Source organism: Ruditapes philippinarum, unplaced genomic scaffold (genome assembly GCF_026571515.1).
Source record: "Ruditapes philippinarum isolate M1 unplaced genomic scaffold, ASM2657151v2 ctg1334_1_1_1_1, whole genome shotgun sequence".
Classification (NCBI taxonomy): Eukaryota; Metazoa; Mollusca; class Bivalvia; order Venerida; family Veneridae; genus Ruditapes; species Ruditapes philippinarum.
Genome location: NW_026855305.1, coordinates 353,639 through 378,162, shown reverse-complemented (window position 1 = coordinate 378,162; position 24,524 = coordinate 353,639). Strand labels below are relative to the sequence as shown.

Sequence of the window (24,524 nt, the reverse complement as noted above, 5' to 3'; positions counted from 1 at the left end):
GGCCGTGAATATTAAATACCATGCATCATAATGGATGTGTTGTTACACCTACTTACATAATAACATACAACTTACTAACAAAATAGAATTAAGTTTTAATTAATCTACAAATTCAAAATTTACCAAATTCTTACAAAACAAGATTTAATTAGCATTAGTGTTTGAAATTATTTTTTTGTCCAATAGCATTGCAGTATTTCAAATGAATCCTAACACAATCATTTACTTTGGTAAATCGGCAAACTGTTAATCACTCTAGTAAATCGACTGTTTGTAAAAATAATTTCAAACACTAAGCTAGTTAAAATTTATAAGTTTGGAACTTGTTAATTTTAAAAAAAAAATTTTTGGGCGCGCAGCTTCTCTTTTGGGCCCAAAATTTAAATTTTTAAAAAACATACAATAAACTTTTACCTATACTAGAAAATCAAAGTCAATAGAGATGATTTATTTGAATTCATTTAAACACAGATTATTATTATTTTACACATTTTCAAAATTAAACCAGAAAAACTGTTTTCCAGCATGCTTTGATAAATAATAGTGCATGTAACTGGCTGGTACTGATTCCTGGCCTGCTCCAAATATAATAGGAATAATCGGACAGGAAACCAAAATTCATAAAACTATTCTGCCAGTATAGAGCCTGGTCAGCCCGAAATTCCAGGCTCTAAACAGTATTACTGTTGATTACCCCAATTTTCATACTCTGATACTGAAATTTCTTATACTTGGAATGGACTTCCCAATTCAAAGCAGGGTAAATCCACTACTTGAAGCAGATTTAGGGCTAAAGAATACGAGCTTTGTTTGTCATAGGATTTGAACTCTCTACCTCTAGATCTTGAATACAGTGCCGTAAACGTGACCACTGCTTCCTATCTAGTCACATCATGATCAGTTATTCTATCCCTTGCTTATTATAACAGATGCCCCAAAGTATTAGTCATAATATTTTCAGCTCAGTAGCACGTTTTCAGAAGGGGATGGGTTAAATCAATATAAACTTTTTAATGTTTTATTTGTCAAATATACTTGATTTATACTCACACATTAGCAGACATATTATAACAATATAATACTATAAACATTTACTGATTAAATGATTAAATTTGATTAATGTATAAGTTATGATTCAATCTTAGACAGTGAATTGATGTTATGAAAATATACTAACTGCCATTTTTTTTATTGAAGAATTATAAAAGATCTCCAAAGTACTTAGCATATTTATGTAACTTTATAATGAATATTTTAACATGCATGATTTCTTTAATACTACAAAGAATCAAATTGTTAAATACACAGTATTTTGATACTTGTTTACTGCAATAAGTTGGGAGAAAGACGCATTCTTCATTAACATAAGCATTTTCTTCCCTGTTTAATTTGTCTCTTTATATCAACATTTTTTTTTATAAATATTGATATCTAAATTAACATTAAAGCATGTTTATTTTTACATCTAGTTTTAATAAAAGAACTGCTCCTTTAACATGACCCATTACCAGTGCTCCTTCAGTCCGCACCAGCACACCTAGTCTCACATGTCAGGAATTTCCAGAAAAGCAATAAAATTTATATGCTTTAACCCACATAGAATGCTATCTGCATATATAGAACTTCTTATTTCTTTTATTTTTGGTTGGGTTTTACATAGCACCAACACAGTACATGTCATATGGCGACTATTCGGTTAATGATGATCTCAGATGCCCCTTCGTTATTTCAGGCATGAACTGGCACCTTAGCCAGCCTGCACATCCAAAACAGTATGACCAGAGTGACTCTACAATTCTATCTATTTGATATCTGATACTGAAATCCCTTGAAACTACCAATGAACTATTCCAACTTTAAAACAGGAAAAGTTCATTATATAAATTCAGCAAAGTTAGGGTTACAAATATGTCTTCTTGCCTTGAATGAAAAAAGTTACAGCTAGGTGCAACCTAAACATATCAATAGGGTTACACAATATAGGTCTTGCCTTGAATGAAACAACTTACGTCAAGGTACGACCTATACAAATCATTCATTTGATTAGGAGCACTTGTTTTTGAACGTTTCGATCTAGATGGTATCGCACTGGTTTCTTTTACGTCTACAGACTGTAAAAACAAAGCCTTACATTTGTATACATTCAAACTTTTACACTTATCTCTATATATGTTTTATATATATTTTTCGCCTTAGTTTTACAATATAAGCAATAAACCGGTGTTGGTTTTTTGTTGTTTTTTTTTTAATCATGGAAAAATGGTTGCAGGGCTTATGGAATAGGGGAAAATTGCATTACAAAGGGAAAATTGGGGAAAGTTAAAATAATTGGCCTTTAAAATCTCTATATACTGTAGATTTTATACATTTTTACATTGAATTTATACTTGGCAAAATTTCCTGTAACAGTCCATTATATGATCCTTCCTTTTTATAATCTTGGTTGCTTTTTTTTTTTTTTTTTTTTTTTTTTTTTTTTTTAAACCTAATGGTCAAGGTTGAAGAGGTCCTAATGGTCATTCTGAAGCAAACTTCTTAATTTTGCATAGGCTTACCAACTAAAGATTTAATATTACATTTTACTGACAGAAACACTATATTTTAATTTTAGGATATAAACTACAGTAACTTTTACGAAATAAAGAAAATCTTACAATAGTCTTAAGGTCAACCCTTAATATGCAAATATGAAGCACCTTATCTTATTAGAAACACAGAAGGATAATTCTGAATATTTAACAAAGCAACTCATGCTGTTAAAACCTTAATCTACCTGAATGGACAGTATTCAGACTAGTAGTTGTAGCATCATTTATATCTGATTATAATCAGATTGGGGAGGACCCAGGATAATGTTGCAAAAACTTTTGGCCCAACACTTTCATATATTGTGTAGATACATATCTTAATGTAAAAGTTGATCTATATCTACTGTATATATGCAATAAAATATTATCACCACTTTAAAATATCACCATGCTATCCCAAAATTGTTATAGGACAGTTTTTGTACATTTAATAAAGCAGGTTTAATATTAATAACAAAGTCTTGCTGTTAAAGCTGCATGCCTCCATTTGAGCCAGAATATTTCAAGAAAATCAAACTCTAGAAGAATGTACAAAGACTTAAGAAAAGTCAAATATTAACAATCTTCCCCTAAATTAATAATTTGATGCTCTCACTTTTGAGCTCAGCAGGTGGACTACAAAGTCTTTATCTAAGTAACAGGCCTTTCTGTCATATTTATTTATCACATGCTTAAAATTATCACAGAAATAATTGGACATTATCACCAAATCTCAAAAAATTGATTTATACTTGAAAAAGCAAAAAACATTTTTCTTACAAGAAACAGTCTCACATTCTACTCAAGTTTAACAGTTGTATTTTTAAAGCTTTTGGATACTGAGAAATATTTAACTCCCTCTCTCACCCCCCCACCCCCCTAAAAAAAACTCCCAAAGTTAATAATAAATAAATAAACAAACAACAAACAAAAACAACATAGTAGAAGCTTTCCAGCAACATAATTGTATTCTTTTAAATTTCACAGCTTCTTTCTTATCTAACTAATTTTCAATTACAAATTCACATACCCATCACCAAATACACATGCATTCATTCAAGAACCAATTAGAATTAATTATAAACTATAAGGAAATCACAAATTTCTTACCTCTTTTGGAACAAGACCAAGGAATATATTTTGTAAGTTGATCAGGTATTCATTTGGATATATTGCCCAGTCCTCCCAAGCTCTAAAACATAGCATCACCTTTTGCTGTAATAAAAATTGTAATGATATACAATGTATTCACAAAGGTCAAACATTTCCTGCCGATGAAGATATATTCATTTATTACAATAGAACAAACTAGAAGTGTGTTCATATGTCCAGATGCCCCCAACATCCCACTGTTTTGGGCAGTGTGGTAGCCAGACAAAGGTGAATATATAGCCCGCCTAATTAGTGGGGACATATCAATAATGAAACAACAATAAAATTAACTTAATTAAATTTCCTTTCATATTGCCCACCTTTCTGACCTAAAGCAACAAGAGAAATAACCTTTTTGTTTGGTTGGTTTTAATGCTATTTTGACACATGTTTTGGACATATCACTGCAGTTGATCTATCTGACCATTTTCAGGATAACTAACCAGTAATTATCAATATCTCCATAACTGAACAATTACTTATCATACATGATTTCTAAATCAGTGCTAGAGCCAAATAACCATTAGACTCAATGTCCTGGATCAATTATCATGGAAAAATTTCACCTACCATTATCACCATAATGGATTTTTCAAAAAAATGACGCAAATAAATACAGTTCATCAGTAAAAAGTGTGTTTTCACTTTTTTTTCTGTTATGAAAATAAGTCAATAATATGCTTTGTTAAACATTAATAAGAAAGAAAATGGCAATTTTACATTTTTTATCTTAACCATTTATAAGTCTACTAGATTATTTACATATATATATATATATATATATATGGGGTTCAATGATACAAATAACAAATTTAATTACAATACTGACCTTAAACTGTTCTGCTTTTAACCGACCATCAATATTTTCATATGTTTCATGTACATCTTGAAAAATTTCCGGCAGTTTTCTTTGAAATCTGTTAAAAAGGAATGAACAAGAGCTGTCCGTAAGACAGCGCGCTCGACTTTTTTATTGCTTGCCAATAAAAAAAGTTTTTGCAGTAAAAGGCAATACCCTTGAATATTACAGCAATGTTTATATGACATAATTTATGGTAAAGTGAACAAGTGGATAGGAATGAATTTTTTTAGATTTTTTAAGTTTTTTAGTGCTTGCCTATAATACAAAACATTGACAGTTAAGGGCCATAATTCAAATAAAATCTTTGACAGAATTACCTTCTCCTGGACATGTTTGGGAATCATGATTGTAAACAAGTATTCCAACTTTCAAATTAATATCTCAAACAGTTCAGTCAAAAAGTGGACTGGTACTAAAAACTTAACCAAGATTCTAAGTCGATAAAAGGCCTTAATTTTTAAAACAAATCCTTGACAGAGTTACCTTCTCTTGCGTACAGATGGGGGTAATGATGTGAAATAGCATTAAAAGTTTCAAAGCAATATCTCAAAGGGTTAAGGCAATAAGTGGATTTTACCCATATTCAATGTATTTTCTAAGTCAAAAAGGGGCATAATTCTGTCAAAAACCTTGACAGAGTTATGTCCTCTTGTCTGTTGATGAAGGTCGTGATGGTAAACAAGTATGGTCAGTTTCAAAGCAATACCTCCAATGGTTTTGAAATAAAGTGAGGTGGTACAAAAAACTTAACCAAGCTCAATACACTTTCTAAGTCAAAAAAGGGCCATAATTCTGTCAAAAACCTTGACAGAGTTATGTACTCTTGTCTGTAGATGGAGGTTATGATGGTGAACAAGTATGGTAAGTTTCAAAGCCATACTTGTAATACTTCTGAAATAAAGTGGGGTGGTACGAAAAACTTAACCAAGGTGTGACGCCAACGCCGACGCCGACGCCGGGGCGAGTAGGATAGCTCCCCTTTTCATAGAAAAGTCGAGCTAAAAATAAATAAAATATTCAGGGAATAAAACTTCTTCCAACGCTTTACACAAGAATGGATATCCACTGGGTTAACAGGTCTAATTCCTGTACTTGTAAGAAATTAAACGAGTTGAATAAATTAAGCTTGTAATAAATCATTATACAGTAATAAGGAAACAACAGGTGCTTGTGCATGCAAAAGACCGTACACTTTGAATGATATAGACTCACAATAAATGATACAGTGATCCCATTTACCCACTGATATTTTTAAGGTTTCCCAAATTACTTTCTTTTCAATAAAAACTGCATTTTTTATAGATTTCTTTTACATAAAAATATTAACAAAGAAAGACAATTGGTTACAATTTCTAACAGGTTAAAGGTTACATCACTATATTGAGCAATATATAAACAATATCTTTTAATACTTACTGCTTTCTGAAAAATGAGGCATTAGGAACTTTGGCACTACTGTTAAACAGAATATCAGAAACCAAAAATAATCGTGCAATCTGAAATAATAAAATAATACAAGATTAAAATCAACATGTTTTTAATTTTCATTAAATGTACCAGACAATTGTAGGCATTGCATTAAAATATGAAACGAGGAGTAAATTGCATATAGTTTCATTACAATTAATTTAGCTATTTTTTTTTTCTTGTCTTGTGATGGGTATTACAGAAATGGACGTATGGATGGATGGCTTGGCTAGGCTAATAGCTATACAAGTCCTAATAAATCTTCTGAGTAACTTGGCACACAATAGGGAGAAAGACCTAGTACTGAAATCAATAAAAGCAGCCATCTCTACTTTTAAATAAATAATAAATATTTCTAACTCTAAATTAAATATTTTCATCACTTACTATATCAAACATCACATCCTCATTACAAACAATCCAACTCTTATCAATAGCAGAATTGCTCTGATTAAAACATTACCTACTTGTAATAAAACTCCCACAACCGACACCCCCCCTCCCTCCGCAATTTCAAACAAAACTAGCCTTTCCATTAAGATTACTCCTTTGAACTCAACAAGAGCGATCAGTGATCACATGTGTCGCCTCATGATGGCCAATTTCATGTTGGGACAAGTTTTGTGACAGACGGACAGTGCACAACTAGACTTGGTACTGATCATTCCTGTAAAGTTTGGATAAAATTGCACCAGTAGTTTATGAGGAGTAGTCCGGACAAGCTTTTGTGTATCTGGCAACACACAGAAAAAAACACCTTTTTATCAAAGGGCCATAACTCGGCCAAAAATCATTCAACCGGAAAACCTGTGCAATATGCGCAAGGACTTGAGCTACAGATCAATCCTGTAAAGTTTCATTGAAATTGCATTAGTGGTATAAGAGAAGTAGTCCGGACAAACTTTAAAAATAAAAATTACAAGCAATTATCATAGTATTGCAAGCAATCCATAAGTCCCCTACCGGTAAGAGCCCAAGCAACATTCTGAAGGGCCATTGGCCATTCACTTATGTTTCTATTTTAAGTAAATTTGTTGAAAAAGTTCTTTAAAAGTGATCACAGTGAACAGACAGACAGACGGACTGAAGGACAGTCTAAAGTTATTTTTTAAACATCCCTGTTATCAAAATATAAAATTTTAAAAGCAAAATTTTTAAAAAAAAGGAGATAACGATGTCATACATGATGTGAGTGTAACAAAGAACAATTAGTAATGAAGGTATGAATATTGAATATTTATTTGGAAATTGAAGTAAATGAAAGTTAAAAGAACAAATAGGAACAAGAGCTGTCGGAAGGACAGCAACGCTCGACTATTCTTAGTGCTTGATAGTAAAAAAAATGCTTGATAGAGTTACCTCCTCCTGTTTACAGGTTGGGGTAATGATGGTGAACAAGTGTGTAAAGTTTCAAAGCCATATGTCAATGGACTTTGAAAATATTTGAACTATTACAAAAACTTTAACGTAAATTCTAAGTCGAAAAAGGGGCATAATTCTGTCAAAATGCTTGATAGAGTTACCTCCTCCTGTTTACAGGTTGGGGTCATGATGGTGAACAAGTGTGCAAAGTTTCAAAGCCATATGTCAATGGACTTTGAAAATATTTGAACTATTACAAAAACTTTAACGTAAATTCTAAGTCGAAAAAGGGGCATAATTCTGTCAAAATGCTTGATAGAGTTACCTCCTCCTGTTTCCAGGTTGGGGTCATGATGGTGAACAAGTGTGTAAAGTTTCAAAGCCATATGTCAATGGACTTTGAAAATATTTGAACTATTACAAAAACTTTAACGTAAATTCTAAGTCGAAAAAGGGGCATAATTCTGTCAAAATGCTTGATAGAGTTACCTCCTCCTGTTAACAGGTTAGGGTCATGATGTTGAACAAGTGTGCAAAGTTTCAAAGCCATATGTCAAAGGACTTTGAAAATATTTGAACTATTACAAAAACTTTAACGTAAATTCTAAGTCGAAAAAGGGGCATAATTCTGTCAAAATGCTTGATAGAGTTACCTCCTCCTGTCTACAGGTTGGGGTCATGATGGTGAACAAGTGTGCAAAGTTTCAAAGTCATATGTCTATGGACTTTGAAAATATTTGAACTATTACAAAAACTTTAACATAAGTGGTTACGCCGACGCGGACGCCGACGCTCGGGTGACTGCAATAGCTCTACTTATTCTTATCGAATAGTCGAGCTAAAAATTAAAAGTTTAAGGAGGAGATAATTCTGGACATATGGATGCTAGATTTATAAACCTTGTCATATTATAATGATGTGGGAGTTTGAAGAAAATTCTATCATGATTGAAGAAGTTGGAGTAAAAATTACCAATTTCTCAAAAAAAAAGTCTAAGGTCAAAAGGGGCATAATTCTGGAAATAGTCTTGCTAGAGTATTGAACACTCACAAATGTTGAGTGATTATAAGAAACATTTATATGAAGTTTGAAGTAGATATGTTCAGAAAAAAAGAAGTTATTAAAAAAAACGATGTTTTTTTTCATGAAAATTTTAAGTTCAAGGGAGGTAATTCTGATAAATTTTGTGCTAGAGTTGTAAACTTTAGCACATATGATGTGGTTGATGACTAGCAACTTATTTTTAAAGTTTGAAGAAAATACCTTAAGATATAAAGAACTTATAGTGAAAAAACTTAAAAACTAGAATCAGAAATCTTGAAATTCAGTCTATTTGTTGCCATAGCAACCGGAATTTTCAACACAGGAAGATAAGAAAAGGATGTGCATAATTTCCATACTGCCATCTACCCATATGTCAAGTTTCATAAAAATATTTTCAATACTTTTTGCGTTATCACTGGATCCAGGTTATGTGTAAAATCTGCCATATTTTCAGTCTATTTGTTGCCATAGCAACCAGAATTTTCAGCATAGGAAAAAAAAGAAAAAGACGTGCATAATCTCCATACTGCCATCTATCCATATATCAAGTTTCATAAAAAAAATTTCAGTAATTTTTGCGTTATCGCGGGATCCAGGTTATGTGTAAAATTTGCCATATTTTCAGTCTATTTGTTGCCATAGCAACCAGAATTTTCAACATAGGAAGAAAAGAAAAAGACGTGCATAATCTCCATACTGCCATCTATCCATATACCAAGTTTCATTAAAATATTTTCAGTACTTTTTGTGTTATCGCCGGATCCAGTTTTGTGGACGGACGGACAGACGGACGGAGGGTAAACCTAAAGTCCCCTCCGGTAAACCGGTAGGGGACTAAAAATTATTAAAGGGCCATAACTCTGACAAAAATCATTGAACCGGAAAATGCTGACAATATGCACAACTAGACTTGGTACTGATCATTCCTGTAAAGTTTGGATGAAATTGCACCAGTAGTTTATGAGGAGTAGTCCGGACAAGTTTTGTGATGGACGGACAGACAGACGGACAGACAGACGACGGAGAAGTGATCCCTATATGTCGCCACTACTCTGTAGAGGCGACACAAAAACATCATCAACAAAACATTATCCACATTAACTAGGAACTATATGTTAATTGTTTCAACATTACCTTTTTAGGTATAGGTGTTTGTAAGATAGACAACGACTCTGTGATACATTCAACGACCTCCTCAGCCGAGTCAGCATGATCTAGACACCAGACCATACCGTCCCCTACTTTCTGTCGCTCCGGCGTCAATTCTCGTAACATATCTTCTAATCTGTCTCTTTGACTACAAAACAACACAAATATGTAAAACGTAAATGTTAATACTATGTACCTTATAAAATACAGACAAAACTGTTATAGAATGACTTAGAGTAAAACAGTTGTCAAATTTTATCAAAGTCCATATTACCACTTAGTCTGGATTCCGAAAAAAGCAAATATTCCAGTGTGTCCATATATCTTTTAAATACAAGTACACAACATGTGATTTACTTAGAAATAGCTTTCAATACGCTTACTTAAATATTTTCTGTAAAACACAGTGTTTTTTCATTGAACGAGATGCCTCAAATTATCAGTGAGTAAGAGGTTGTCCATGAGCTGAATATTAAAATACATAAATAGCTTAAAATCAATCTCTCTTCTTTTAATATTGAAAACAAAAATGTTGACTTGGAAGATGTTTGTTTAGTTAAGTTCTAAGTCAAAGTGACACAGTAAAGGTCATATGGCGACTTTCCAGTTTTACTGGTGGAGGAAGATCTCAGGCGCCCCTCCATGCAAAGTGGGCACCCGAGTGGAAGATAAATGACTTGAAACTTTATAATACAGTTGTTAGTGATAAAAAGGCTGAAAATGGAAATATGTTATTAGAAATGCAGCACCTATCAGTAAGTTTTCCTTTCTTTAATTGCGGTTGTTCAAATTCTTCTTTTTCTTTGACCTCTGGTATGATGTCAAGGTCACCTGGCTCTACTAGTTCCTCTGGCATGCCCTGGGTATATGGATTCATGGGTGGAGGTTTCCAGTATGAGCCTCCTCTAAACATTCTGAATTCCTCGAGCCTCCATTTGTATGGTTGATCTCCCTACATATAGGAAATATATTTATTTACAGTATCGTGCAATATATATGTACTTCAAGGGTTGATCGCAAAACTACAGTAACTTATATGAAATACAGAAGGACTTACAACAGTATTGCGTGTCACCCTCAATTCCATTTTATGAAAGGTTTTCCAGTTCTTAGTTTTATCATATAAATTCCTTTTGTTAAGTATATTAAAATGTATATTCAGCAAAGTAAAATTTTTTCTCTGTGTATCAGATGGGTATCTTAAAATTAGTTTACTCTCAATCAGTAAATAAAACCAAACTTTATAATAATAATAAACAGAAGTTTTTCACAAGAAAAATTGACTTTTTATGTCAGAGTATGTTTTTAGGTTCAATGGTCCATTGATATACATGTCATGTACGTCTTTATCTACAATATACATAGTATCTATATATTACCCCAAACAGAAAAGTATTTTCAGCAAAACTAACAAAACTTACATTAAGGATAGAGAATAGTTTCCATCTATAGTAGACATGTGCTGGACTCTGGTTGTCAAACAGAAACCTGTGGTCAAAGATACAAATACAATTATACGTTTAAAAGATACTTCAAATTTTTGGACATAATTTTTGACCACAAAAAACTGTACTGAATATTCAGTTATGAATGTAGTTTCATATTTTTGGTATTAATGTTTTTCTCTGCAAATGCTCAGACTTGGATAGTATTTTTTTTCTTGCAGCATCTCATATAACCAAACAAATTTTATTTCAACTATTTTAAAACACTTGAAAGTTTTCATAAAATTTTCAGCATGAATCTAGAAGGGTTTGCCATCTTTGCTATATCCTGGAATAGACCCCAGGGTCTAAACCAGGAGTGTATATAAGGTTCATTCCGTTTTCTTGAGTGTATTATTGATACAAGTTTTACTTCTGAAATATACATAGGGGTCTATTATAAGGTTCACTCCGTTTTCTTTAGAGTATTAAATACAAGTTTTACTTCCGAAATATACAAAGCAGTCTAATCCAGGAAGATTGCCGCCTTCTTTACCACTGTAAATGTTATTAATTCTAGGTAAGATAAAATACTTACTTGAACAATGGATTACTAATTTCCCTATTCATTATCATTGCCTCGAACATCGGTCCCTCTCTGACGACGAATTCAACCATTCTGTGTATCACGCACAGCAGGTTCCTGAAAATACCGTACCCATCGAATCCAAGGTCAACAGCCCAACCAAAAGCCCTTTTTTTTTTACTAATATCATTACTTAATAAAAAAAAAAATTTTTAATCAAATTTACTAGTAAAAAAAGTTAACTGATAATTATCTAAAAAGTCAAAAAAAAAGAGAATTTTTGAAAATAAGAGACAAAAACATGTCAAAGATTTTTCTTTTGGTTGATAACAAAGATATGTTTCCAAAAAAGAGAAAAAAGAAGAACCACAAAATTATGAAAATGAGCTTTCTTTTTTAAAATACACGAGCATTACAAAAAAAAATACAAAAAAAATTAAAACTCCTATCTTGCATTTAAAGATTGGCCTACTTTAAAAAAAATATAATTCTAATCTTAGAAAAGTTTAGCAAACTTAACATAAAAAATATAAAACATATAAAAAATTTGGTCCATATATAAATATTTTACAGAAAAATCTTTTTTTTCTTCAAATTTCTTCCATCATTTTTCATTATTTTAATAAGGTTAAAATGTTAACAATTTATTATTTTAATAAGATTAAAATGTTAACAAAGATCTTTCTACCCTAAATGTGATCCTAGAATCTTTATTACAATAATTCTCTTTTATAAGAAATAATAGAACTGAAAAAAGTCATATTTGTGATTGGATTAAAACTCCTCACAAAACTGTAGCAGTTACAAAATAAATCTTTTATCTTATTTACGTTAACAATTTGAACTCTCGACAAAACTTTAGCATTTCGATTTTTTTTTTTATCATATTCACCTTAACAAAAATAACTTTGCATAATTTATTCATAATAATTTTATTCTTGTAAAATAAAAAAAGATTTTTGTCTTTCTGTTATCTACAGTTGACTGCACACCAACCTACATAACTATAAGCACAATCTCTGACAACCGTGTCAGGGAATTGACTCTTTTGGCTTTGTGGTCTAGAGCATTGTTACATTTGCTTGTTAGCATGAGGTCATGAGTTCAAATCCCAGCAACTGCGGGATCTTTTCTGATGCATCTGTATCTTTCTGTTACAAACAAAATTAAGACGTGGTGGCATTCAGAATTTGGCTCGAAATAGCAATTGTAAATAACAGTGTGTCAGTGTATACATAATATTATGTATATATTTACAAAAGTTGAGCTTGAAAAAATGATTGGTTAACATGATATAATTTGTAGTTTTTTTAACTTTTTTATCATGCAGATGAATTTCCGATTCATAAAATAAAATCATAGTAAATAATAAAGGTAATAAGTCTGAAGTAATGATAAATCTTACATAAAAATGATTGTAATTTAATTAATTTAATTGATGATGGACAAAAAATAATGAGACAATATAAATGAAATATGAAATAATGAAATTCAGGTAATGATCACCAAATGCAGGAACTAACAGTTTTTGTTGTTTATAGTTAAAAATGACCATTTTATCAACTAAATAATTTTTTCTTACAAAAAGCACAAAAATGTAGTAACAAAATAACCTGCTGTAAGCTTAGCATGAAACCTAATTTTTATATAAATTAATAAAGTAAATAATTTGAATTGACAGAAAACTGTTCACAAAATAAAGACTTCATAATTTTTTTCTAATAATAACTTATTTCTTATAACTGTAAGATCTGTTTTTTCCAAAGTGGACTTGTATTAAACAAGAGCTGTCCGTAAGACAGCGCGCTCGACTTTTTTATTGCTTGCCAATAAAAAAAGTTTTTGCAGTAAAAGGCAATACAAGAATCTCTGTATTTTTAAAGTGAACTAGTTGTTTGATACCCTTGAATATTACAGCAATGTTTATATGACATAATTTATGGTAAAGTGAACAAGTGGATAGGAATGAATTTTTTTAGATTTTTTAAGTTTTTTAGTGCTTGCCTATAATACAAAACATTGACAGTTAAGGGCCATAATTCAAATAAAATCTTTGACAGAATTACCTTCTCCTGGACATGTTTGGGAATCATGATTGTAAACAAGTATTCCAACTTTCAAATTAATATCTCAAACAGTTCAGTCAAAAAGTGGACTGGTACTAAAAACTTAACCAAGATTCTAAGTCGATAAAAGGCCTTAATTTTTAAAACAAATCCTTGACAGAGTTACCTTCTCTTGCGTACAGATGGGGGTAATGATGTGAAATAGCATTAAAAGTTTCAAAGCAATATCTCAAAGGGTTAAGGCAATAAGTGGATTTTACCCATATTCAATGTATTTTCTAAGTCAAAAAGGGGCATAATTCTGTCAAAAACCTTGACAGAGTTATGTCCTCTTGTCTGTTGATGAAGGTCGTGATGGTAAACAAGTATGGTCAGTTTCAAAGCAATACCTCCAATGGTTTTGAAATAAAGTGAGGTGGTACAAAAAACTTAACCAAGCTCAATACACTTTCTAAGTCAAAAAAGGGCCATAATTCTGTCAAAAACCTTGACAGAGTTATGTACTCTTGTCTGTAGATGGAGGTTATGATGGTGAACAAGTATGGTAAGTTTCAAAGCCATACTTGTAATACTTCTGAAATAAAGTGGGGTGGTACGAAAAACTTAACCAAGGTGTGACGCCAACGCCGACGCCGACGCCGGGGCGAGTAGGATAGCTCCCCTTTTCATAGAAAAGTCGAGCTAAAAATGAAAACAAACAATTCTGTTAAAGTGAGTGGTTACAGACAAAATAGCTAATTGAGCCTTAAATCAATTAAAGGAGTATTTCTATACCACATCAGCAATCAAATGAATAACATTGTCAAAGAAAAAATATAATCTCATTTTTAAAGAAAAAATATAATCTTAACAAAACTTAAGAAGAACTTTATAAGATTTAGTATCTTTCCTTCTAATCCATTTAAACATTGTATATATTGAATGAATGTATATTATGTACTGTGTATGACTATGAATAAAAATTGTATAAACTAAAAACATGAATTATAGAATTAATTAGGTTAGTTGCAACTTCTTAATGTGGATTAGCAATAAGTGAAAATGACTTGATCTAACATGTAAAACAAACATTTATTTTAATTTCATTGTGTGCTTTATATGGACTTAAAGTGGCACGCTTTCAGACAAGTAAAATAAATATTTTAGTAAAAATAAAACTTGTTTTCCATTTCCATGTACAATACAAGCATAGGGACCTTAAAAAATGTTGAATGCACAAAAACAACAACAACACAAAAATATTTTTAATTTAAAAGCCTCAAGAGTCAAAAAAAAAAAAAAAATCTTTAATAATACTCTATACTAAAGCAGTCAAAAACTATCTGTTCATGATATAATAGAAATAATGATTCTTCTGATATCAATCACAATTCATATGAAAAAAAATATAAACCAGACAATTTCATATCTTATCAAAGGTACAAAAAGTCTAAATCAAACAATTGCCAACAAATTGGAATACCATAACTTTCTCCCCATTTGCCTATATTGTATGTATATATGTATTTTATATTATTTAATTAACGAGACAGATTATTAATTAATCCAGCAAAATCTAGCAAGAACAGTGCATTTTTTTTTCAACTTTTTACTAGTTAAGAATTCCCCACTATTGTACAAATGTAAGACGTCATTTTAGTAAATGTTATAGACAGAAATAGCAGGGAGAAATATTTTGTTGTATGTTAAAGATGGAAATGGCGGGGAGAAATATTTTATTGTATGATGGAAATGACGGGGAGAAATTTATGTGAATCCAGGCATCTTCTCCTGTTCTGTGTAGGTTGCCATTTTGAAGGCGTCTTGTTGAACGTGTCTGGACGTGTGCCTCTTCTTCACCTCTTGTTGTACTCTGTGGTATTCCTTACTTTTATTTCCTTAACTTTTTTATATCATAACTTAGAAATTTCTTTTTCGCTCAGTAATGCCAAACATTTCATTTATTTACTATCCCTCAAACATATGTCATTATTTAATATCATCTAATCAAATAGCCTGATACTTATATTGACAGTTTAATGAACATATCTAAATGCTGTGTCTGTTATTTCCAAAAAATTTTGCCTCAAGGCAATGTGAATACCCATTAAACTGCTATCATATTAAAATGCTGTCATACAATGAAATCTTGAACCATAAAATCTTCAATAAAACAATTTCTTAACTTTGAAACAAATGTGTATCTATTATCTAAATTAATTTTTTTTTTTCATAAATGACCAAAATTAAAGAATATCAGAATAATGGAAAAGTATCATAAAAATCCAATACATGTTGCAAAGGAATTTTGACTGGTTTCTGTTCCCCTTTCCTGAACATCCCTCCTTAAAAGACCTTTAAGTTATTTATTTTCCTGGCATTACTGAGTACAAGAATCAAGATCTGTTGCATCACATGACCATAAAATGATCACATGACTTTTCAAGTTATTTTTAGAATATAGTAGTCTATTTTTAGAAAGAAATATAAAAGATTTGAGTACCTTTCTGTAGGAATAACCACTTTCACGACGGCTTTCGTTAAGGTCTGGAGAAATGGCCAAAGTGAAGAAGATTAAATATTGCTGTGTCATTGAAGTTAGCAGCTTTTTACACGCATTTTATTTAATAAGCATTATATTATATAAGAAAATCTCTCAAGAAATATTTAAAATAAATTGTTCAATCTATGCCATATATATAAATGTTAAAAATGCCTTTTTTAAAACATCTTTTTTAACAAAATACATAAATATCTTAAAAAATTTCAAATTGACATCTATAATATTTTTCTTTACATTTTTTTTCTTCATTTTTTTACTGTCTTTGAACTCACAAAACTTAAAAACAGACTGCATGCATTCATATAAACCCAATTTTAAGCACATATTTTCCTTTTTTTCACACAAGCTTGCATTGCTTATTAATATCAGACATGTGAATTTCTGAAGAATTTTTTTATTTTCCAAATGAAACTAACTACAGCTTAAAGCATAAAAGAATATGGTTCAAATTATGCACTGAAAACATGACAAAATACGATAGATATTTTACCTTAATACCTGTCAATACAATACTTACCATGATAAAATATATATATATAATAATAATACTGCATGAAAACAGTGTGGACCCACCAAAACTAAAATTTTAGAATATTAAAAATTTCAAACCAACCTTTAGTCAAAGAAAATAAAACAGAACTTTTTTTCCCAAACTTTCATCTTCACAATACAGATACCTTATTAGTTTTGGTGGGAATACCCCTTTTTTTAAAAGTTAAACGAGACTTTAATGGAAAATAAATGAAAAGACTCGCTCCTAGAAAATATTACCTTTTCCATCTCGGCTCTATTCTTTGGCATCGGCATATTGTTGAACCCTCGACCATCGCGTCGACTCAGTTTAGGCTGTGCATTAAATGGAAGACCTGATGGTGGCGGAGGTTGTGTAAGTTCGGCTAGCGCGGGCGGGATGTATATGGGATGTGGTGGAATCGGTACCGGCTTGCCCCAACCTAACTTCATCTCAAAACCACCGATTTCTCTACCTGTATTGTAACATTAAAACGCCTAGCATATATCAGTCAATAAACATTGTTGTAATTCCCAAATATCATGCAAGATTTCTTGCTTTGTCTTTGTTAAATCATAACAAATAATATCCTTGTACAGAGAAAGTCAAAATCACTCAAATTTTTATTTATTTTATTGTTTGGTTTTACAGCACACCAACACAATTTAGGTCATTTGGCACTGAAACAGGAAAGATGATTTTGGCTCACCTCCGTTTTGCAAATTTAAAGCAATACCAGGGGTCAAAACCACCACTTAAACCCTTAGTCTGCAATGACAAATGATTTTACCCAGGCAACAAGTGCAGACCAAGACCATGGTCTGACTTTTCTTTTTCCAGTCAAAACATATTTTGAAATTTTTGCTGCATATAACTGTTTTGTCAATATTGAAAAACACCAAAGTCCATTTAATATGTTAAGGTTTGTAAATGTAAATAACCTGACATATAAAGATAAAAGTCTCATATCTCCTTAGAAGAACTTAAACATTAAGTTAGTTTAGGGATTTCAAGTAAAGAATTTGTTACTTGTTTTTGATTGTCTGGTTTATAACACAGTTTTAGTCATTTTTATCTCAGATCAGTTGATCAACTTAACAGGCATTTCTGAATAACTAACTGGACAGTAATTAACAACTTCTCCACAAGTGACCAACTTATAATCCCACATGATTTCTGAATCAGCAGTGACAGACAAATGACTATTACACTCAATGTCCGAGACCAATTGTCACAGAGAAGTTTTGCTTCATTTCAATCTAGAGAAGACCTTGTGCAATGATCAATTAAACAAAATTTTGTTTAACTCTCCATTATACTTACCTTTCAGATGTTTTAATGCCCTTTCCCCATCCTTTCTATTCATAAACGCTACAAAACCGCAATTTCTTCCTCGAGATTTTTCTTCATCTGTCCGAGGCCACATTATTTTAACACTTGCTAGCGGACCGAATCTCCCAAACAATTCCATCAATTGCTTCTCAGTCATCTAAAAATAATAACTTATATTAGTCACCTTAAAAAATACAAATAAGTTCAAGCTACAAACAAAGGTCATCATTTTAAACAATAAACTTTCAACTTTACATCAAGCCATCATCAGTCACACTGCTAGAGATAATCACTATGTTTTAATTGTATCTTTTGTTTCTGTTAAGGAAGTTTTTGGAAATTTTCTTGAAGGCAAAATTAAAACTGTTAACAGTTAAACTTATATATAATTAAGGTTGCTTTGTTGGAATTTGTTACAGGCCATATAAACTTTGTTGAGAAAATTATTTCCTTATTTCATTGTCAAGTTCTGTTGAATTGATTATATATTTCAAGTTTTATCATTATATTGGTGACTGACCCAAACAGTTAATACTGGAAAAATGTTTAGGATAAATTTTAAATCTGCCTAAAATATATAAAGACTGCTCCACTCTTTTTGTAATTTGGCCAGTAAAGATAATTTCTGATCGACGTTAACAGAAATTTCCTTGGGCAATGTGAGAAATTTATCGTTCACTCGGGGTAAATTATTTAATTTAAAAGAATTATGGCAAATGTAAACTTAAAGTAGTACCATAGTATCGTATAGCAGGGAGTTGATACCATGACTACTTGTATACCCCGCACCTCTTTTTTTGTTATGACAATGGAAAAAAGGTTGTATGATAACATTCATGGTAACTGTTAAATATAAATCTCAATTGTCCCTTTAAACATAATTTGAAGAAAATGTGCCCTCATAAATAGAACTTATTAAGATAAAAGTATTCCTATGCTAATGTACCAACACATTAGCTTGAATTTTTGTACAAGTTACAACTATTGACTCACTATATTAACTACAAAGAAAATAAGGAATGCTAGCTTCACAAAACTTTTTACACAAGTTTTAACTAACAGGACCTGAATGTTTAGCAAAGGATGCCAATTATACATCTAATACAAATGGGATATGGCAAGACAGAAACAAGAGGGCCATGATGGCCCTAGATCGCTCACCTGAATTATCAAACTCATCCAAACAATTACCTAGACAAGCATTCTGACCAAGTCTCATGACAGGTGAGTCAAAAATGTGACCACTACAGTGTTAACAAGGATTATCCATATTTGAGCAGTGCGACCTAGTTTTTTACCCAGGTGACACATATTCAAACTTGACCTAGAAATCATCAAAACAAACTTTCAGACCAATTTCCAGGATACTTGGATCAAAACAGTAGCAACTAGAGTGTTAACAAGATTTTTCTATTTTTAGCTCCGGTGACCTAGTTTCACATGCGATTTCGAACTCATCCAAGCAATTACCTAGACAAACATCCTGACCAAGTTTGATGATAATTGAGTCGAAAATGTGACCACTAGAATGTTAACAAGGTTTTTCCATATTTGGGCGGTGTGACCTAGTTTTTCATCCAAGATGACCCATGTTCGATCTTGACTTAGAAATCATCAAAACAAACTTTCAGACCAATTAACAGAATATTTGGATCACAACAGTAGCCACTAGAGTGTTAACAAGATTTTTTCTATTTTTAGCTCCTGTGACCTAGTTTTTCATCCGAAATGTCCCATGTTCGATTTATTCCCAGCAATGACCTAGACAAGTTTCCTGACCAAGTTTGATGACAATTGAGTCAAAATTGTGACCACTAGAGTGTTAACAAGGTTTTTCTATTTTTAGCTCCTGTGACCTAGTTTTTCATCCGAGATGACCCATGTTCGAACTCATCCGAGCTATCACCTAGACAAGCATCTTGATCAAGTTTGATGATGATTGATGCAAAAATGTGACCGCTAAAGTGTTAACAAGGTTTTTCTATTTTTAGCTCTGGTGACCTACTTTTTCATCCGAGATGACCCATGTTCGAACTCATCCAAGCTATCAACTAGATAAGCATCCTGACCAAGTTTTGATGATGATTGATGCAAAAATGTGACCACTAGAGTGTTCACAAGGTTTTTCTATTTATAGCTCCGGTGACCTAGTTTTTCATCCGAGATGACCCATATTCGAACTCATCCGAGCTATTATCTAAACAAGCATCCTGACAAAGTTTGATGACGATTGGGTCAAAAATGTGACCACTAGAGTGTTCACAAGGTTTTTCTATTTTTAGCTCCTGTGACCTAGTTTTTCATCAGAGATGACCCATGTTCGAACTCATCCAAGCAATTGACTAGACAAGCATTCTGACCAAGTTTGATGATGATTGGTTCAAAAATGTGACCACTAGAGTGTTCACAAGGTTTTTCTATTTATAGCTCCTGTGACCTACTTTTTCATCCGAGATGACCCATGTTCGAACTCATCCAAGCTATCACCTAGACAAACATCCTGACCAAGTTTGATGATGATTGGGTCAAAAATGTGACCTCTAGAGTGTTCACAAGGTTTTTCTATTTTTAGCTCTTGTGACCTAGTTTTTCATCCGAGATGACCCATGTTCGAACTCATCCGAGCTTTCAACTAGATAAGCATCCTGACCAAGTTTGATGATGATTGAGGCAAAAATGCGACCGCTAGAGTGTTCACAAGTAATTGTGGACGGCCGGACGGACGACGGACGACGGACATTCACCGATCCTAAAAGCTCACCCTGAGCAAGCTCAGGTGAGCTAAAAATAAGTACAAGTATATAGAATGCATACCTTTGGGTTAATACTGGAAATATAAATATTTGTAGAAGTTTCATCAGTTGTTAGATCATACATGCCTAGACCTTGTGACGCTGAAATAATACAGGGAGAAAATATATTACAAGAAACATGGCAATGCCACGAAACCAGGTTTTCAATTATCTCCATTGTAGATAAATATGTTGTATTTGAAATACAAATACAAGCAACAAACAATGTAACTATGTGCAATGTAAAACATGAATAATGTAGGAGGAATTGCCACAGAAGAAGTGTTCACTATATAATTATTCTGTATAAGGAAAAAATATATTCTGTATAAGGAAAAAAAACAAAGGGCCATAATTAGGTCAAAAATTATCCAATCACAAAACCTCTACAATATACCTACAATATGTGCCAGGGCACTTGATGACAAAGCTTCTGTGAAGATTGATCTAAATCTGTTGAGAAATGTAGGAGGAGTTGCGCACGCTAGAAATTGTTCACTATATATTCTGTATAAGGAAAAAAAACAAAGGGCCATAATTAGGTCAAATATTATCCAATCACAAAACCCCGACAATATGTGCCAGGACACTTGATAACAAAGCTTCTGTGAAGATTGATCTAAATCTGTTGAGAAATGTAGAAGTTGCGCACGGTAGAAATTGTTCACTATATATTCTGTATAAGGAAAAAAACAAAGGGCCATAATTAGGTCAAAAATTATCCAATCACAAAACCCCGACAATATGTGCCAGGACACTTGATAACAAAGCTTCTGAGAAAGTTTGGTCAAATCTGTTGAGAAATGTAGGAGGAGTTGCTCACAGAAGAAATTGTTCACTATATATTCTATATAAGGAAAAAAAACAAAGGGCCATAATTAGGTCAAATATTATCCAATCACAAAACCCCGACAATATGTGCCAGGGCACTTGATGACAAAGCTTCTGTGAAAGTTTGGTCAAAATCCATTGAGAAATGTAGGAGGAGTTGCGCACAGAAGAAATTGTTGACTATATATTCTATATAACTAAAAAAAACAAAGGGCCATAATTAGGTCAAATATTATCCAATCGCAAAACCCCGACAATAAGTGCCAGGGCACTTGATGACAAAGCTTCTGTAAAAGTTTGGTCAAAATCTGTTGAGAAATGTAGGAGGAGTTGCGCACAGAAGAAATTGTTCACTATATATTCTATATAAGAAAAAACAACAAAGGGCCATAATTAGGTCAAATATTATCCAATGCCAAAACCCCGACAATATGCGCCAGGGCACTTGATGACAAAGCCTTTGTGAAAGTTTGGTCAAAATCCGTTGAGAAATGTAGGAGGAGTTGCGCACAGAAGAAATTGTTTACGCCCGCCCGCCCGCCCACCCGCCCGTCCGCCCATCCGCCCGCCGACATACCTCAATCTAATAACCAGTTTTTTCCTTCGGAAAACCTGGTTAATAAATACAGATACCATACAGCTGGTCTTATGACTAAGAAGTAAGATATTTTTAACTGATTCTGAAACTAAAATGATTAAAACTTCAAGTACAGTACCAAAATTGTCTTACAGACTTTTCTTAAACTGAAGACCCATGAACCTAATAACGTGGTTAGCATTATAAAAGAGTGGCAGTATATAAACTTACAGGGCATAAGATCCGCCTCGGGTTCAAATCTTGTTTTTCTCTCTTCCTCGGGGAACTGAGCAATACCACCACCTGGGTCACCTTGACCTCTTATTACACGTTTCAACTTGTGACGCTCCTCTCTCTCTTCTTGTATTCTAAAAGAATAGTAATTCATTATAGATTAATGTTGGATATCAAACTTATCACTTATAAGGAGATATTTGTAAGTTAATGGGTAGTTTAGCAGGTAAAGCTGAAAACTGTATCCAATAGTTTAGGGTTTAAGCCCTAGGCATAGAGGTAAGAGGATGTTTCATTGTCATTACTGGAGGTAGAAAACATCAGGTGACTATATATACAGTAGGCAAGGCCCAAGCCAATGAAACAATCAACCTATGCATAAATTAGCTTGATAGCTTCCTCACATAGAATTTTCTTACTGCTCATGATATAGTTCAAACATTACAGTTTGAAGGACAATGGAACATGAAACCTTTAACCATAAAGTAAACACTAAATAAACATGTAGATTGATGCATATTTGTTTTCTTAATTGAGTTTTTTATCAAACAAACACAGTATAGGTCATATGGTGACTATGGAGGAAGATCTCAGGTAGAACCACAAATGTTGAATCATCTTGATATAAAATTAATGTACCTTGATGCAGGTTATGTAAGCACTCATTATTTTTTTCTTGACATATATATATGAAAATAGACATTCTGCAGGAACACAGGAAACAAATATCATTCAATATAGCATTCTTTTCTTAATGTTAGACGAAAAATACACAATTTTAAAGATAATTATGTATTGTTGTAATTTGTTTGGTGTAGTTATAAGTCACATCGACATGAATGTAAAAATCCCCAACTTTCAGACTGGGTTGAAGCCACTGTAATGAGGAGTATGAAACTGAAGCCAGTGACAGAGGTATATTGTAATCAGGGCTGCCAACAGCAAATTGCAAAATCAGAGGAAAATACGCCGGGAGTCAAGGGGGCTGCGCAAGCCCCCTTTGCGGGTCTAGGGCAGTGCTCAGGTGTGAGCCAAGGGGGGGAAAGCCCCCTGAAGCTCCCGGATTCTGATGATTTGGTATGCCCTAAAATCAATTTCCTGGACTCTAAATTTGACTTCCTTGGTTGCCTTTAAAGCCATTCAGAGACACTTTAGTTGGACTTCAGGTTTTCATCAGCCCTCAAAACAAATATCCGACATTTTGACAACAGACAAGAGTGACAATGTTAACTGTAATCTGATTGGTTATTCTAAAATATAATGCTGGAAAAGACTCGATTTGACTGATGAGAAAAGAACTTACAGACGTACAATAGGGGGCTAGCGTAACGATAAAAGCCGAAGCGTGCCAGTTTTTGGGTACTGTATAAAATATGACGAATGAATTTATTGTCTTTGTCGAATTTACATCAATCAGACCCAGGAGCTCATGAAATCCGCAGATTTCCGCGAATCCGCAGAAAATCGGCAGCCCTATGTAATGCCTTTTATCAAAACTACTTCCTTTCATTTGATCATACTTTACCTTTTTAATTCTTCTTTAAACATTTCCAGGTTACTCTTTTTCTTGTCATCTGCTTTCTTCTTTAATGCACTAGCTTTCTGTAAACAAATAAAATAACTACATTTTTAAATTGAAACTGGAGTTGATTTCTATTTTCAAACTTACATGTAAACAAATAACTGCTTTACTTTATTACAAAAATTAAAATCATTCCTGTTGATTTTCCTCATGTCATCAAGTTCATATCACATTCAGATTTAAATATAAACATGTATGTATATAACTTTCTGAGAACAGCAGATTTTTCAGGTCTCAAATAAAGAGGTGAATGGTGGCATGTTATTGCTGACAAGGAATATTATTTAACATTCATGTGTATATAGAGGTTATTGAATGAGTGTAAGTTCAATACTGAATTTATTGCACGAGTTGAATAAAATTATATTATGCTCGCCTCTAATATTATTTTATTCAACGAGTGCAATAAATTCAGAAATGAAGTTACACAAATTTAATATTCTA

General features: G+C 32.4%; 1 protein-coding gene across 1 annotated transcript in view; it reads right to left on the bottom strand.

Moving 5' to 3' along the window:
* LOC132742851 (U2 snRNP-associated SURP motif-containing protein-like) overlaps positions 1-24,524 on the bottom strand; it is a 42,136-nt gene that overhangs the window by 5,744 nt on the left and 11,868 nt on the right. Inside the window, exons 5-18 of the mRNA XM_060731343.1 lie at positions 24,024-24,100; positions 22,496-22,632; positions 20,879-20,958; positions 18,056-18,221; positions 16,993-17,207; positions 16,162-16,205; positions 11,626-11,730; positions 11,025-11,091; positions 10,353-10,555; positions 9,589-9,751; positions 5,998-6,077; positions 4,549-4,636; positions 3,678-3,782; positions 2,010-2,111 (exon numbers count right to left, since the gene is read on the bottom strand). Coding sequence (XP_060587326.1) covers positions 2,010-2,111; positions 3,678-3,782; positions 4,549-4,636; positions 5,998-6,077; positions 9,589-9,751; positions 10,353-10,555; positions 11,025-11,091; positions 11,626-11,730; positions 16,162-16,205; positions 16,993-17,207; positions 18,056-18,221; positions 20,879-20,958; positions 22,496-22,632; positions 24,024-24,100 — 1,632 coding nt within the window. The remainder of the gene's footprint in view (positions 1-2,009; positions 2,112-3,677; positions 3,783-4,548; positions 4,637-5,997; positions 6,078-9,588; positions 9,752-10,352; positions 10,556-11,024; positions 11,092-11,625; positions 11,731-16,161; positions 16,206-16,992; positions 17,208-18,055; positions 18,222-20,878; positions 20,959-22,495; positions 22,633-24,023; positions 24,101-24,524) is intronic.